General features: G+C 41.9%; 1 protein-coding gene across 3 annotated transcripts in view; it reads right to left on the minus strand.

The window, feature by feature from the left end:
* mapre2 (microtubule associated protein RP/EB family member 2) overlaps positions 1–14,583 on the minus strand; it is a 123,726-nt gene that overhangs the window by 60,483 nt on the left and 48,660 nt on the right. Inside the window, exon 1 of one of the 3 annotated variants that reach the window (XM_062979356.1) lies at positions 6,092–6,399. The exons of 1 other annotated variant lie outside the window; for it this stretch is intronic. In XM_062979356.1, the coding sequence (XP_062835426.1) occupies positions 6,092–6,213 (122 nt within the window). In that variant the 5' untranslated portion in view covers positions 6,214–6,399. Of the gene's footprint in view, positions 1–6,091; positions 6,400–14,583 lie in introns of those variants that run through there. One more of the 3 variants, XM_062979357.1, reaches the window with a different exon arrangement.

The following is a 14,583-nucleotide window of genomic DNA, read 5'->3' on the forward strand; positions in this document are numbered from 1 at the left end:
CAAGTTGATGGAACTATAAGATTGAGAATTATTTTAAAGTTCTCTATGCAAACTTACATCCTGTAATTCAAAAGACCCATGACTAACATTTTGGCTTTATTCCTACAGCTCTGTTTAGTTGAAAACCAATGTGTTTTAACCAGTCAGTAAACACAATAGTACCAGAAAAGCATTTTTTAAACCTCACAACCTCTGGGGATGCCTGCCAGAGATGTGGGCAAAATGTCAGGAGAGAATGCTTTTGGAACATGGCCATACAGCCCGGAAAACTTGCAGCAACCCAGTGATTCCAGCCATGAAAGCTTTCGACAACACATTTTTTTAAAAACTGAAAATAATTTAAATAATTTGCCTCTTTCAATGAGAGTCCCCCTTTCTTGAAAAATCTGTGACTTTATGAAAGATTTATTTGCATCAATGTAATTCAAGTCAAGTGTGTGATGTAAGCAATAACCTTATAGAGACTTATCTGGCAGTAAGCCCCATCAGACTCAATTTCTATGCAAAACATATACAGAAGATTCATTTTAAAATAACTAATGTAACTTCAAGAATTGCATGATAGTTGCATAAAACATACTGGAGTACAGATTTTCTTTTGGAAGTCAGTATACAGGAACTAATATAGCATAATCCCAGTTGGCATCCTACAATATCATAAATTACTACTTTATTTGTTCACTTTCATATATAGGCTTCCATCTCAGTTGATCTTGGCATGGTTCAGAGAATGAGACCAAAAGAAGTAATGACAATTTCATGGTGGCTGCTAAGAATGCACCATGGTGAAATATGAACTCGCTGATCTACCACTTTCAGATCCCACACTTTGGATTACTCGTGGATTTGGGTTTTGCAGTTTTTAACTTATTCATTTTCACCCTAAATAGATTGGAAAGGAGAAGGAGTATCTCATGAAATTAGTTATACAAAATCATAGAGGACTGGATCCAAAAAATCCTTTTGTGGACAGAAGGGCTCCATTTACACACAGTGCCTCTAGTTCATTTTGAAGGATCTTTTTCTTCATCACAGCTCCAGCTTTGGCATAGCACTTCCAGGAGCCAGTGGGAAGGAGTGGGGAAGTCAGGCCCAATTGCACAACCAAAATGTGGGTATAACTACCCTATACACTTATGTATAAGTCTAGAAATTTTAGTAAAAAAACCCCAATAAACCTGAGTTGATATATCCACAGTAGAGTACCTTAACTGTAACGTAATTTAAAAAGGAACCATCCCCCTCTCTGAGTGGAGTGATGAAGTAGGAGAGTTTAGTCCATCCCAGGAGAACCTAAACGAAGCAGCAATACCCTCTGCTCTTTCCATTATGGCACAGCTTCTGGCCTTTTGAATGCCTGGGTAGGAAAATAGTACTAACAGCCTCTTGAGTTGGCATTGGTAGGAGCCCCCGGTGGCGCAAAGAGTTAAACCTTTGTGCTGGTAGGACTGCTGACCAAAAGGTTGGCAATTCGAATCCAGAGAGCAGAGTGAACTCCCATCTGTCAGCTCCAGCTTCCCATGGGGGGACATGAGAGAAGCTTCCCATAGATTGGTAAAATATCCAGGTGTCCCCTGGGCAAGGTCCTTGCAAACAGTCAATTCGCTAACACCAGAAGTGACTTGCAGTTTCTCAAGTCACTTCTGACATGAAAAAAAGTTGGCATTGATGATTTTCCCTCTCTGAAGAATGACTCTTGACTTATCCATACCTTTGTAAAGAGTTTCCCCTGATATTAAGTCTAGTCGTGTCTGGCTCTGAGGGCTGGTGCTCATCTCCATTTCTAAGCTAAAGAGCCAGCATTGTCCATAGACAGCTCCAAGGTCATGTGGCCGGCATGACTGCATATAGTGCTATTACCTTCCCACTGGAGTGGTACCTCTTGATCTACTCACATTTGCATGTTTTCAAACTGCTAGGTTGGCAGAGGGGCCCCCGGTGGTGGCGCAGTGTGTTAAAGCGCTGAGCTGCTGAACTTGCATACCGAAAGGTCCCAGGTTCAAATCCTGGGAGCGGAATGAGCACCCGCTGTTAGCCCCAGCTCCTGCCAACCTAACAGTTCAAAAACATGCAAATGTGAGTAGATAAATAGGTACCGCTCTGGCGGGAAGGTAACAGCGCTCCATGCAGTCATGCCGGTCACATGACCTTGGAGGTGTCTACGGACAACGCTGGCTCTTCAGCTTAGAAATGGCCAACCCCCAGAGTCGGTCACGACTGGACTTAATGTAAGGGGAAAACCTTTACCTTTTTTAGGTTGGCAGAAACTGAGGCTAGCAGTGGGCACTCATTCTGCTCCCTGGATTCGAACTGCCGACATTTGGTCAGCCAGTACAGCAGCTCAGTGGTTTAACCCGCTGAGCCACCCATGGATATGACTTATCCATAGGTCATATCAAAATACATAATTTTGGACCCAAAACCTGCCCTCGACTTATACATCAGGTTGATGTATACATGAGGATATTTGGTATTTGTGTCAAAGTTAAGAATATTAAACCTATCATCCAGGTCTAGATAGTTCTGTAATATGTAACTACAAAATATTTTGAAACCACCACCAAGAAGATAAAGCAAAAGTGACCATCGTATAATGTAAATAGTTTTGAGAAAGAGGATCCTAGAATCATAGAGTTGGAAGAGACCACATGGGCCTTCCAGTCCAACCTCCTGCCATCTTGCACTGGCAAATAAGTATGGTCAGGGCATATTTAAACTGGAGTACTAGAATGAATTACGCATAGTAATCACATTCTACCCCACAATGACTAGCAAGATGATTCTATACACACTGGCTTTGAAAGGAGCTCGTCATGTTGTTCTGCTGCAGGTGAAACAACAAAGAGCCCTATAATACTTTTAAGATCAGTCAGTCTAAACCAGGGGTCCTTTAAAGCAGAGGACCGGTTCATGGTCCCTCAGACTGCTGGGGAGAGAGGCTGGACTTCATATGTCTTATTTGTACTGCAAAAAATTATGAAAGAACAATACAATATTTAAAATGAAGAACAATTGTAACCAACATAAACTTACCAGTATGGGGGAGAAGAGCGGTATATAAATTAAATAAATAAATAGATATGGGCCTTGCTTTTGGCTGATGAGATAGTCAAGTTAATTAGGATTGTTGTTGTAGTGTGCCTTGATGTAATTTCAGACTTCGGGTGACCCTAAGTGTAAATGTCATTTCAGACTTAGGGTGACCCTAAATCTAAAGCTTAGGTTAAATGAACTTGGAGGGCTGCATCTGTCCTGGGGGCCTGAGTTTGAGGACCTCTGGTCTAAATACCACATGACTTCTTGTTGTTTGTAAAAAGTAGATGTTTACCTTGTATGTTTATAAATTGAAATAGCTTTTATTGTAACAATGGGGGGAGGCATTATAACTAGTTTTGACAGTCTTTTCAAAAAATGTGCAGAGTAGTTGTTTTCAATCTATTATTGTTTACTTTATTTTCTTGCAGTGGCTTATCAGTGCAACAAAACATGATTAACAGCTTACAAACAAACAAAAAGTATATACTGATAATCTTCCATAAGGCATACCGGTAACACTAAAATTAAATAGCAACCCATTTCCAGAGTTTATTAAAAGGATGCATTTTGATGTCAATTTCTCTAAGAGACAAATGATTAGTGGAATTTTTAAAACATAGAGAAAATTGTGTACTAAGACTTCTAAAAAGTCAATAAAACATGCATTAAGGTTTCACAATTTTATACCATATTTCTATCTCCAACTGGTATAACTTTAAAAGTGATCTCTTATGTATGCAAGGATGGGAAATTGGGGCCCTCCTGATAGTTTTCATCTACAGCTCCCATCAGCCCCAGTCAGCATAGTCAATGATGAGAGAAAAGAAGCAATGGTGATGAATGAAACTGGTGCAAGGCATTAAAAAAACCACAGAAGATATAAGTGTGTTTCTTATTCTATGGAAAGGAAGCACAAGAATTTCATATATAAAATAACGGAACACTTCAAATTAAGGAGAGACGAGGGGAGCTTGGTTAATTTTGACTGGACAGACGAAATAGCAATGCTATTTTAAAGCAATATTCACAGGCGACCCAACACTCAGCTGAGCAAACATATTGGCTCTTTTTTGTCCTAATTCTACATTTCAAAGCATGCTGCAGCTGAGCCAAATATTTTTATAACGGTTTTAAAGGACAGTTTCATTTCCTGCAGCTTGCTTCAGAGCACGAAGGCCTTTTCTGAAACACACACACCACGAAATTATGCCTCTGTGAGGGGGATGGGAAAGAAAGGAAGGATGTTGCCTGGAAGGGGATGTGCCTCACAACCTTTGCTTGGCTATCATTTCACCTTCTTGCAGCGCAGAGCCCTCCAAACGGCCTGTATTTTCAGCTATACTGCTATCATGACTGTTCAGTATTCTATGGGGACATATTGTGATATATGTTAATGTAAAAAATGGAAAGCAATATATATGTGTGTGTGTGTGTGTGTTTGCTAACATGACTGTTCAGTACTACCTACAGGGACATATTGTGATACGTTAATTTAAAAATGGAAAACTATATATGTGTGTGTGTGTGGCATATTGATATAAATGTAAAATGGAAAGCAATATATATATGTGTGTGTGTGTGTTTTTTATCATGATTATTCAGTATCATCTACAGTGACATATTGTGATATATGCTAATGTAACATTTGAAAACTATGTGTATATATATATGTGTGTGTGTGTGTGTTTGCTATCATGACTGTTCAGTACTACCTACAGGGACATATTGTGATATATGGTAATGGAAAACAGTGTGTGTGTGTGTGTGTGTGTGTGTATTTCCTATCATGACTGTTAAGTACAACCTACAGGGACATATTGTGATATATGTTAATATAAAAATGGAAAGCAATATATGTGTGTGTGTGTGTATGCGTATTTACTATCATGACTGTTCAGAATTACCTACAGGGACATATTGTGATATATGTTAATGTAAAAATCGAAAACAATATGTGTGTGTATGAGTATTTACTATCATGACTGTTCAGAATTACCTACAGGGACATATTGTGATATATGTTAATGTAAAAATGGCAAACAATATGTGTGTGTATGAGTATTTGCTATCATGACTGTTCAGTATTACCAACAGGGATATCTTCTAATATATGTTACTGTAAAAAAATGGCAAACAATATATGTGTGTGTGTGTGTATGTATATGTGTGTGTATGTATGTATATGTGTGTGTGTGTATGTATGTATGTATATATGTGTATGTTGCCACCAGGCTTAGAGCTGTGACAGAAATACAGCAGCCATCCTTCTCTGTGCTAAGAGAGTATTTCCAAAAAGGAGGCAGGAAGGTCACTATAGGCAGGTCCCCTCAAAAGCCAACCTTGGCGAGGCAGGATGTGCTCTTGGAAGCAGGAGCCCACCTTGAGGATGCTCAAAGGGAAGGGTTTCAAGGAGGAGACCGATTTAGAGTATCTTCCTGACACCTTGACCTCTGCTGTCAGGGTTTCCGCCAATCCGGGCGCGCAATCCTGACAAAGCTCCATCAACCGGCGCCTTTGGAGCCTCCCCGCCTCCCTCCCTCCCTCCCAGGCTGCGGCGGCGGCGTCGCGAGGAGGGGTCCATTTTCCCTTCCGCACAAACCCAGGCGAGGCTCCTCCATCCTCCAACAGCAGACCCCCCCCCCTTCCCGGCTTTGCCTTTCTTCTCCGTCCACCTTCCCCCCTTGCTATCCCCAAATGACACCTCCGCAAGAAAAAATATATACATACATCTTGACAGAAATTGCAACATTATTATTATTGCTACTGCTGTTTGTGGTTGAATGTGCACACACACAACACATCCTAGCCAGAACGCCTGGAATATTCTCAGCAGAGGAGGGGGTGGGAAGGAAAGGGAAAAGGAGGAGGAGGAGGAGGGGAAGGCGGCCCCGACAATGGAAGGGAGGAAGGTATGTCTTCTGAAGGCAAAGCAGAGGAGGAGCTGGGAAAAGCCGCTATTTTTTGGTATTGATGTGAGGTTATCTGGGTTATGCAATGCCCCGTGTCCAGCCCCACGTAGGCGGAGGAGGAGGAGGAGGATGAGGCAGGGCTTTACCTGTAGGAGCGCTCCCCTCGCACCGTGTGCTTCCTGAAAGGGATGATGGTGGTGCCGTTATCCTGGATGATGTCGTTGTTGTTCTCTCCATTTGGGGACAGCGCTTGGGTCGGTCCAGGCATTGGAGCGCTCCCAGGGGGGTGCGGGGAAGCAGCCAGCAGCCCAGCCGCCCTGCCCTCCTCGCCCCGGTGGCTGCAAGCGCGCAAGAGAAGCGGCGCGATGGAGACACAGACAGACACACGCACACACAGAGAGAGAGAGCGGGCTCCCTCCTTCGCTCCGTCTCCTCCTCCTCGCCCCCTCCCCTCTGTAGTCGGTGACGTCAAACAGCCCGGAGCAGCACCCAGCTGGCCACGTGACACGGCTCCTCACCATAGCAACGCGCTAACTCATCAAGATACCCCCCCTCCCTTCCCGTCCATCCACACACAAGGGCTCGCGCGGCCACACGAAGAGGAGGCGCAAAAGGGGGCGGGGACACCACATCTGGCGCGGAGAAGCGCCCACTGCGCACTGCGCCTGCGCGCTCCTCTCCCCCCCCCCGTCTCCTCCCCTTCCTCGACAATGTCCCTTCATTTCCATACTCTCCAAATGCCGCTATAGGAAACATGAAAGGCACTGCAGACTAACTCTAAGCAGAGAAGTCAGCCATAGCAGAGCACTTGATGCATTTATTTATTTATTTATTTATGTGTTTGAGGCATTTATATCCAGCCCTTCTCATCCCTAAGGGGATTCAGAGCAGCCTTACCAGTGATACCCTGTTTCCCCTAAAATAAGACATCCCCAAAAAATAAGACCTAGTAGCGGTTTTGCTGAATTGCTAAATATAAGGCCTCCCCCGAAAGTAAGACCTAGCAAAGTTTTTGTTTGGAAGCATCCCCGGCACCCACCAAACAAAACGCCATAGCATGCAGGTAAATGTACATACCAGTTGTACATGGAAATAATGGTAGTAACAAGAAATTATTGACAGAAGTCACAGTTTGTCTGGTTTGGTTATGTTGGTTTGTGATGACAACTACTGTACAGTATAGAATAAATGTTCATTTTTTTGTTCAACAATAAATGTGAATTCTTCTTCATGGAAAAATAAGACATCCCCTGAAAATAAGACCTAGCGCATCTTTGGGAGTAAAAAATAATATAAGATACTGTCTTATTTTCGGGGAAACACGGTATGTACAGTACATACAAAATATTATATTATTAGCATAGCATAATATCAGTATTATACATTGCTATATTATACTATACCACTATGCTGCAATATTATTAGTGATATGACATGTACTATATCATATCAAATTGTTATATAGTATTAGTAGTAGTATTATATGGTATGACATTATAATATCAATATTATATATGTATATACAATATATATGTGTGTGTGTCAGGAGTGACTTGAGAGACTGCAAGTCGCTTCTGGTGTGAGAGAATTGGATGTTTTTTACCATCCTTGTGGGAGGCTTCTCTAATGTCCCCTCATGGAGCTGGAACTGACAGAGGGAGCTCATCTGCACACTTCCCCAGGTTGGATTCAAAACGGCAACCTTCAGGTAAGCAACCCAACTTTCAAGTCAGCAGTCGTGCCGGCACAAGGTTTAAGCCACTGTGCCACCGGGGGCTCCTTATTATCTATATATATAAAAATGTAATGTGCGTTTTCCCCATGGAGTAAACAACAAAACCACTGAACCAAATCACACCAAATTTGGTCGCACAAGACATAGTCATCCAAATAAATAAAAAAAACCTAGAAAAATAAAGTCCAAATTACAGAGGACGGGGAAGAGCCATCCCCCCCCCAGCTGCCAGTCAAAAGAGTAGGCCCTACCCCTTTAAGCCCCGCCCACTTTGTGTCATAGCAACCCCCTCAGCCACAATGGTGCGGGCGGGGGGGGGGGATGGGATGATAGGCAGGGTTAACTTAGGCCTCTTCCACACTGCCTATAAAATACAGATTATCTTATTTGAACTGTATTGTATGGCAGTGTAGACTCAGGGCCCTTCCACACAACTATATAACCAGAATGCCAAGGAAGATAATCCACAGTATTTGCTTTGAACTGGATTATCTTGAGTCCACACTGCCATATAATTCAGTTCAGTGTGGATTTCATACAGTTGTGTAGAAGGGGCCTCATATAATCCAGTTCAAAGCAAATAATATAAGATTATAAATACAAAATATACAAATTACTGTGGTATAATAAAACAGAACAATATCATCTCTAAAATAAGGACAATAAATAAAGAACAACACTCTGATAACACGGCAATTCCAGACAGGAAACAACCAGGGGTTGGACTAGATGGCCCATGAGGTCTCTTCCAACTCTACTATTCTATGATTCTATGATTCAGGGCCAGCTAACACCTCCCAACAAAGGATTCCCCCAGGCAGGAAGCAGCCAGGCTTCGAAGCTACAAGGCAATTAAATGCTAATCAAGGTGACTAATTGCAGCATTCATACTTGCTGCACTGAGGCTATTCGTTGCTATTCAACCTGGCCAACCAAGAATTCTACAAGGTAGAAAGCGGCCAGGCTTTGAAGCAGCAAAGCTATTCAATGAAATTCTCCCAGAACCATTCTCCCAGAACGCAAGTACCCAGCCTTCCAAGCAGCAAGCCTATTCCATTGTATTCCAACTCACCAAACAAAAATTTGCATAAAAAGAAAACGGTCAGGTTTTAAGGCTGCAAGGCTATTCACTGCTATTCCACCTGGTCAACAAATGATTCCCATAAGCCACAGCAACGCGTGGCTGAGCACAGCTATTATTATATGAACCAACCTGGACACAGCATATTATTTGAGAACACAGAAATGCTGGGCCATTCTAGCAACCACTATGTCAGACTACACAGAGAAGCCATTGAAATCCACAAGCATGTGGACCATTTCAACAGAAAGGAGGAAACCATGAAAATGAACAAAACCTGGCTACCAATATTTTAAAAACCCTCTAAAACCAGGACAGTAAATAAAGAACTACACTCTGAAAACAGGGGAATTTCAGACATGAAAAAATCATGGCCAGCTAACTCCTCCCAACAAAGGATTTCCCCAGGCAGGAAGCTGCCTGGCTTTGAAGCTGCAAGGCTTTTTAAAGTGATTAATTGCAGCATTCACACTTGTCTCCAACAGACAAGAGTTCTTTCTCCCGCCCTGGACATCCCACAGACATATAAACCTCACTGGCTTAGATTCCAACAGATCTCACAACCTCTGAGGATGCCTGCCATAGATGCAGGTGAAACACCAGGAAAGAATGCTTCTGGGACATGGCCATACAGCCGGGAAAATTCACAGCAGCCCAACCTTTCCTTTTGCCTGCTTTCTTTCCCCAATGAGCCACAGGGCAGCAAAAGTCCAATGCATTTTGTTTTTTACTGAAACAAGCAAGGATGCATCTCTTCTCTATCCCACCCACCTTTTCTCTCAACCATTCAAGTAGTTTATTATTTATCCTATATTTAGAAGGGACCGGGGAAGGGGGGGGAGGAGAGGCGGGGCAACCAGCTTTCGTCTTTTTTACACACAAGCACAAGAGCAATGGCACCGGAGGACAATTTACTTTCTCACATCTGAAATGGCAGCCAGGCTAGTTCCCTTCCACTATGAATGAGTGACGACTGTCGGGCGTGGGCCAGGCATGCGACAAAATTGCTCGGAGAGCCTTAAAAGAAGAGGGATGAGCTCGGAAATGAGCATTTTCTATTACGATTGTCCTGGAGGAAGCTCAGGGAAAGGGGGAGCAGGAGGGAGGGTGTTTTTGTGGCTGGAGGGAAAGGAGGGTGAGATGGGGAGGCAGTCTGGGTATATTTGCATGGCTATTAATCTCTTGTTTTAAAGGAGATTATTTTGAGAGATTGCCAACAGGATAGCAGATAAATGCATTTTATTTTTTACCGAGCTAAGCACTGAAATAAGCAATGATGTATTCCCCACCCCCTGCTCTTTTCTCTTAACCATTCTATTATCTGTCCTACATTTAGGAGGGGTAAGTGTGTGTGTGTGTGTGTGGGCGGGAGGGGGGCGACAAGCTTTACCCTCAAAGCCTCATAATCCACTATGTCTATGCCTTGGATAATACCAAGTTATTTTTGGTTTGCAACTACTGGAATTAAGATCAAAACCAGCCCCTTGTGTACTAAACCCAGATGGCAGAAATAATCCCAATACCAGCAACAGGCCACACCAGCTCCCCTTTCCCCAGTTTCTCTTTTAGATTTAAGGTGGCTGCAGTATATCCTGATCCTTTCCATTTTACAACAGTAGTTTATTTTTTAAAAAACCTCTACATCAGGACAATAAATAAAGAACAATACTAAAAAAGGGGAGAATTCCAGACAGGAAACAATCAGGGCCAGCTAATTCCTCCCCAAAAAAAGATTCCCCCAGGCAGGAAGCAGACAGACCTTGAAGCTGCAAGGCTATTCAATGTTAATCAAGGTTGCCAATTGTACCATTCACACTTGCCTCCAACAGACAAGAGTTCTTTTTCCCACCTTAGACCTTCCACAGATATATAAATCTCCCTTACCTAATTTCCAATATACCTCACAACCCCTGAGGATGCCTGCCATAGATGCGGGCAAAACTTCAGAATATAATGCTTCTGGAATATGGCCATACAGCCCAGGAAAACTCACAGTAACCCATTTTACAGCTGCTTCTTACAACTCATCAACAGCAATGATGTATCTTTTGTCGTTACTTTCGTTAGTGACTGTAAAAATGAAGCACAGTGGTTGAATTTTACAGTCTGTTAAAACAATCCGACTTTAACTGCTGCTCATGTTCCTAATAAACATTTTTCATCCTCTTGTTGGCAGCTATCGGAAGGAAAGGGTGTCTAAGAATTCCTCTTCAGACAAAGACTGTGCCGAAATCACCTTGAAAAGTTCAAATATATTTTAACAGCCTCAGGCATATACTAAAACCATTTGATGGGTTTCTTCCTTTTGAATATGCTTGGAGAAAGGGGGGAGGGGCTGGTGGAAGCAGCGGGCATAATACATTCTGCAAGAAGGTACTTGCCTTGCCACTATTGTTAATGGGTCTTTGAAATTGCCATTTTAAGTACCTCTTCCTTTTTGTTCCCTGCTCCTAAACAGTGCCTGTCAGCCAGTCTCCACAGGCCTCCAATCTCCCTGCCTGACAACTGCTCTCGGTGGATTAGCATGAGGTGGTAAACAGATCTTTGATCTTGGAAACCCTTTTAAAACATCAGGAAACAATATCCACTCAGGTCTAGGGCTATGGGGTAGCCAACATATCTTTAACTATTGAGTTGCTGTATCTTCCAAACAATAGGAAACTCAGGTGCAGATTTTGCAAGACCAGTTTATCTCAGATGTAGCTAGACCTGAGGGTCCCAGATCTAGGAAATATGTTCTACCCAACTTTCTTTTTAACTGCACAGACACAATATCCCAGGGCCGATATAGAGTTGATCTCTGGACCGGCCACAGAATGGCCCTCACTGCCAGCACCTGGGCCACTGCTGGAGCAAGAAGGAATCCTGATCATCTAATGGGGATGGCCACCCTTACCATCTCCTCCTGTTCTCGTAACAGTGACACTGGGTGCAAAATGACCAGTGGTCATCACTCATTGCCTGGAGTGACATTGGCTGAGGTGGCAGAGGAGGAACCACCCCCTACTTTCCCTCCTTCCTTCACTGATCATTCTTGCACTCTGGTCAACATAAGTCTAGATGAGTAATGGTCATCATCTATTTCACATCTAGTGGTCACCACTACAATAAGAACAGGAGAGGAGTTGTAAGTGCCATTCCATGTCCCAGAGTTGCCTGAGCCTGGGAACATAGGATGGTCATGTAAGCACTTGTGGCCAGTTCCATCTCTGAATTGACTTAATTTTTTTCCATGGACCTGAAGTCTTGGTTTGTTTTCAAGTCTTGGGGAAACCCCAGAGCAACCTGTGACTTTTGTTCAAAGATGTGTTAAATGGCTTTGACCTGCATGAACCTAAACAGTTCTGTGAATTAGGTAGTTATCCTAGATTTTCTCCCGCCCCGTTTCTGGATTAAGTGTCCATGTAGATATTCCCTATATTTCATCCAAAAGGGCCCAGGGTAACATGAATCTTCCCACTATCCCATCACAAGAAATATCAGACTGACAGATATTGCCTAAACGAAGGTGAGACTGATGTGTACAGTGAGGTTTTCAACACAGGCTCCTCAAGGCCTGAGCTAGACATTATGAATATGCTCTAGTGCACGAACCTGAATGCTTTTTTAAATCTAGTCTATCGCTGTGTATACATCAACTGTACCATGATTTTAAAGAAAGGAGAGAAGAGCACAGAAGGAGAGACAGAATTCTGCTGTATAACAGATTGAATTTATCAATTTTTATTTATAATTCTTTCTGAATCCTTGTTGTGTTCCCTTGTCTTTCCTTTTCATACCAGTTTCCTCCTAATACAACTTTATATATTTGTACATTTGGCAATACTAATATAAGAAGGAATTTCTTCTAAAACTTTCCTCAGAAGCAAGTCTGCTTGGTTGCTAAGCTACCCCTTCTGTTCTTAGACTATTTCCAAGCTTCTGTTAAGTTCTCTCTCCTGGACTTTGAGCAAGGAAAATCCAAAATGCCTTCTATTCTCAACTGTATTGAAGGGAGGGGTCCATAGCAGTAGAGGCTGGAATGTCCACATACAACCAGAAAATCTAGAATGTTCAAACAAGAATCAATATATTGTAATATTTTTTAGCGTTAACGCTTAAGTAACATTTTCTCTCCCAGATTTATAACACTGAATATGGAAACAAACTGAATGCAATTTCTTTTTGTCAGCTCACCTTTGCATTGACACATCACTTAAATGTTGAACACATGGTCTGTACCAAAGTTCCAATTCCCTGCTTATCTTACCTAACTAGGTACAACAATATCCAAAATTCACAATACAGTGATACCTTTATTAAAGGTAAAGGTTTCCCCTGACGTTAAGTCCAGTCATGTCTGACTCTGGGGGTTGGTGCTCATCTCCATTTCTAAACCGAAGAGCCGGCGTTGTCCATAGACACCTCCAAGGTCATGTGGCTGGCATGACTGCATGGAGCGCCGTTACCTTCCCGCCGGAGCGGTACCTATTGATCTACTCACATTGGCATGTTTTTGAACTGCTAGGTTGGCAGAAGCTGGAGCTAACAGTGGCCGCTCCCGGGGTTTGAACCTGGGACCTTTATTAGGCCAACCAAAATACACAAAATACATTATGTGAACTTTTGAAGGTCTATTGGCTTCTTTACCTCACTCGGTTGCTGCAAGAATGAAAAAAAAATGATGCAGGCTTTCTGTATTCACAAAATAATTTCCCACTATTCTTAATTTATATCAGGACAGATTATATAGAGAAGGAGAGTGGATAGTATCAGTAAAACAATTGAAATAATTGGTCCATTGTACAGAAAAAGAAGATTCCTGGAGACTGGTTTCTCATGAACTTGAAGCTAAAGGCAAGTTTCTTTAAACTCCCCCTGGGCTTACCTACTTATACTCTCACATCCAAAAGTGTATCTGACTACAGACTTCACTCCTTTAGTAATACCAGCCCCCAAAATCTTAATGTTTCATTTCTCATAAGGCGCCATTCTTTTTGCCTTGCTGACCTACTTGGCACTAGCCCTTTGTTTCTATACACTACTGAGATTCAAACTGTAATGAAGCTTAAGGGCATATAAGCAGGATAAATATCAAATTATTATGATTATTTTATTTCTTGCCTGTCTTTCCTTATTTCTTGACCACTCGAGGTGGGTTACAACATAGCTAAAAACACATAGTCATCATAACCATTATATAAAATACACATATTAAAACATATTTCATATATATATATATATATATATATATATATATATATATATATATATATCATAGAAGATTAAAATACAGTGAACACCATAGTATAATCCATAGTATGTGCTTTCAGATTGTTTCCCTATTTCCCTGTCCCCTTTTCTTTTCTTATTTTTCATTTCTTCCTTTTTATTGAATGCTAGACTGCAAACCCTTCAGGGCATAGTCATTTCCACATATATTTTGTAAGATATTATACTCATGGTGCTATATAACAACTATGTAAATGCTGAACTATAATTGTTTCATAAACATTGGCTTTCCATGCTGTTTTATTTGGTTAACAGGAGCTTAATACTCAATGGTCAAATACCCCATCATCATTTGAGAGATATCACAGAGGCTGAGCTTTAACACAGTTTTGCACCTTTAAAAAAAAGCAATAAAGCAAAAGACATTCAAGAAGGGCAACGGATACTTTGAACTTCATCATGAGAATGCCGAGACAAGAACTGATGCAGAAGGCTGAGCGGTATAAGATATTTTGTAACAGGTTCAAAAAAAAATAGTGACAAGAAGGTCTGCTTTGCTAAGGCTATCAAGGTAACATTTTAGGGAGAAAAACACAACAGCTAAATACCAA

This window comes from Anolis carolinensis, chromosome 4 (assembly GCF_035594765.1).
Source record: "Anolis carolinensis isolate JA03-04 chromosome 4, rAnoCar3.1.pri, whole genome shotgun sequence".
Classification (NCBI taxonomy): domain Eukaryota; kingdom Metazoa; phylum Chordata; class Lepidosauria; order Squamata; family Dactyloidae; genus Anolis; species Anolis carolinensis.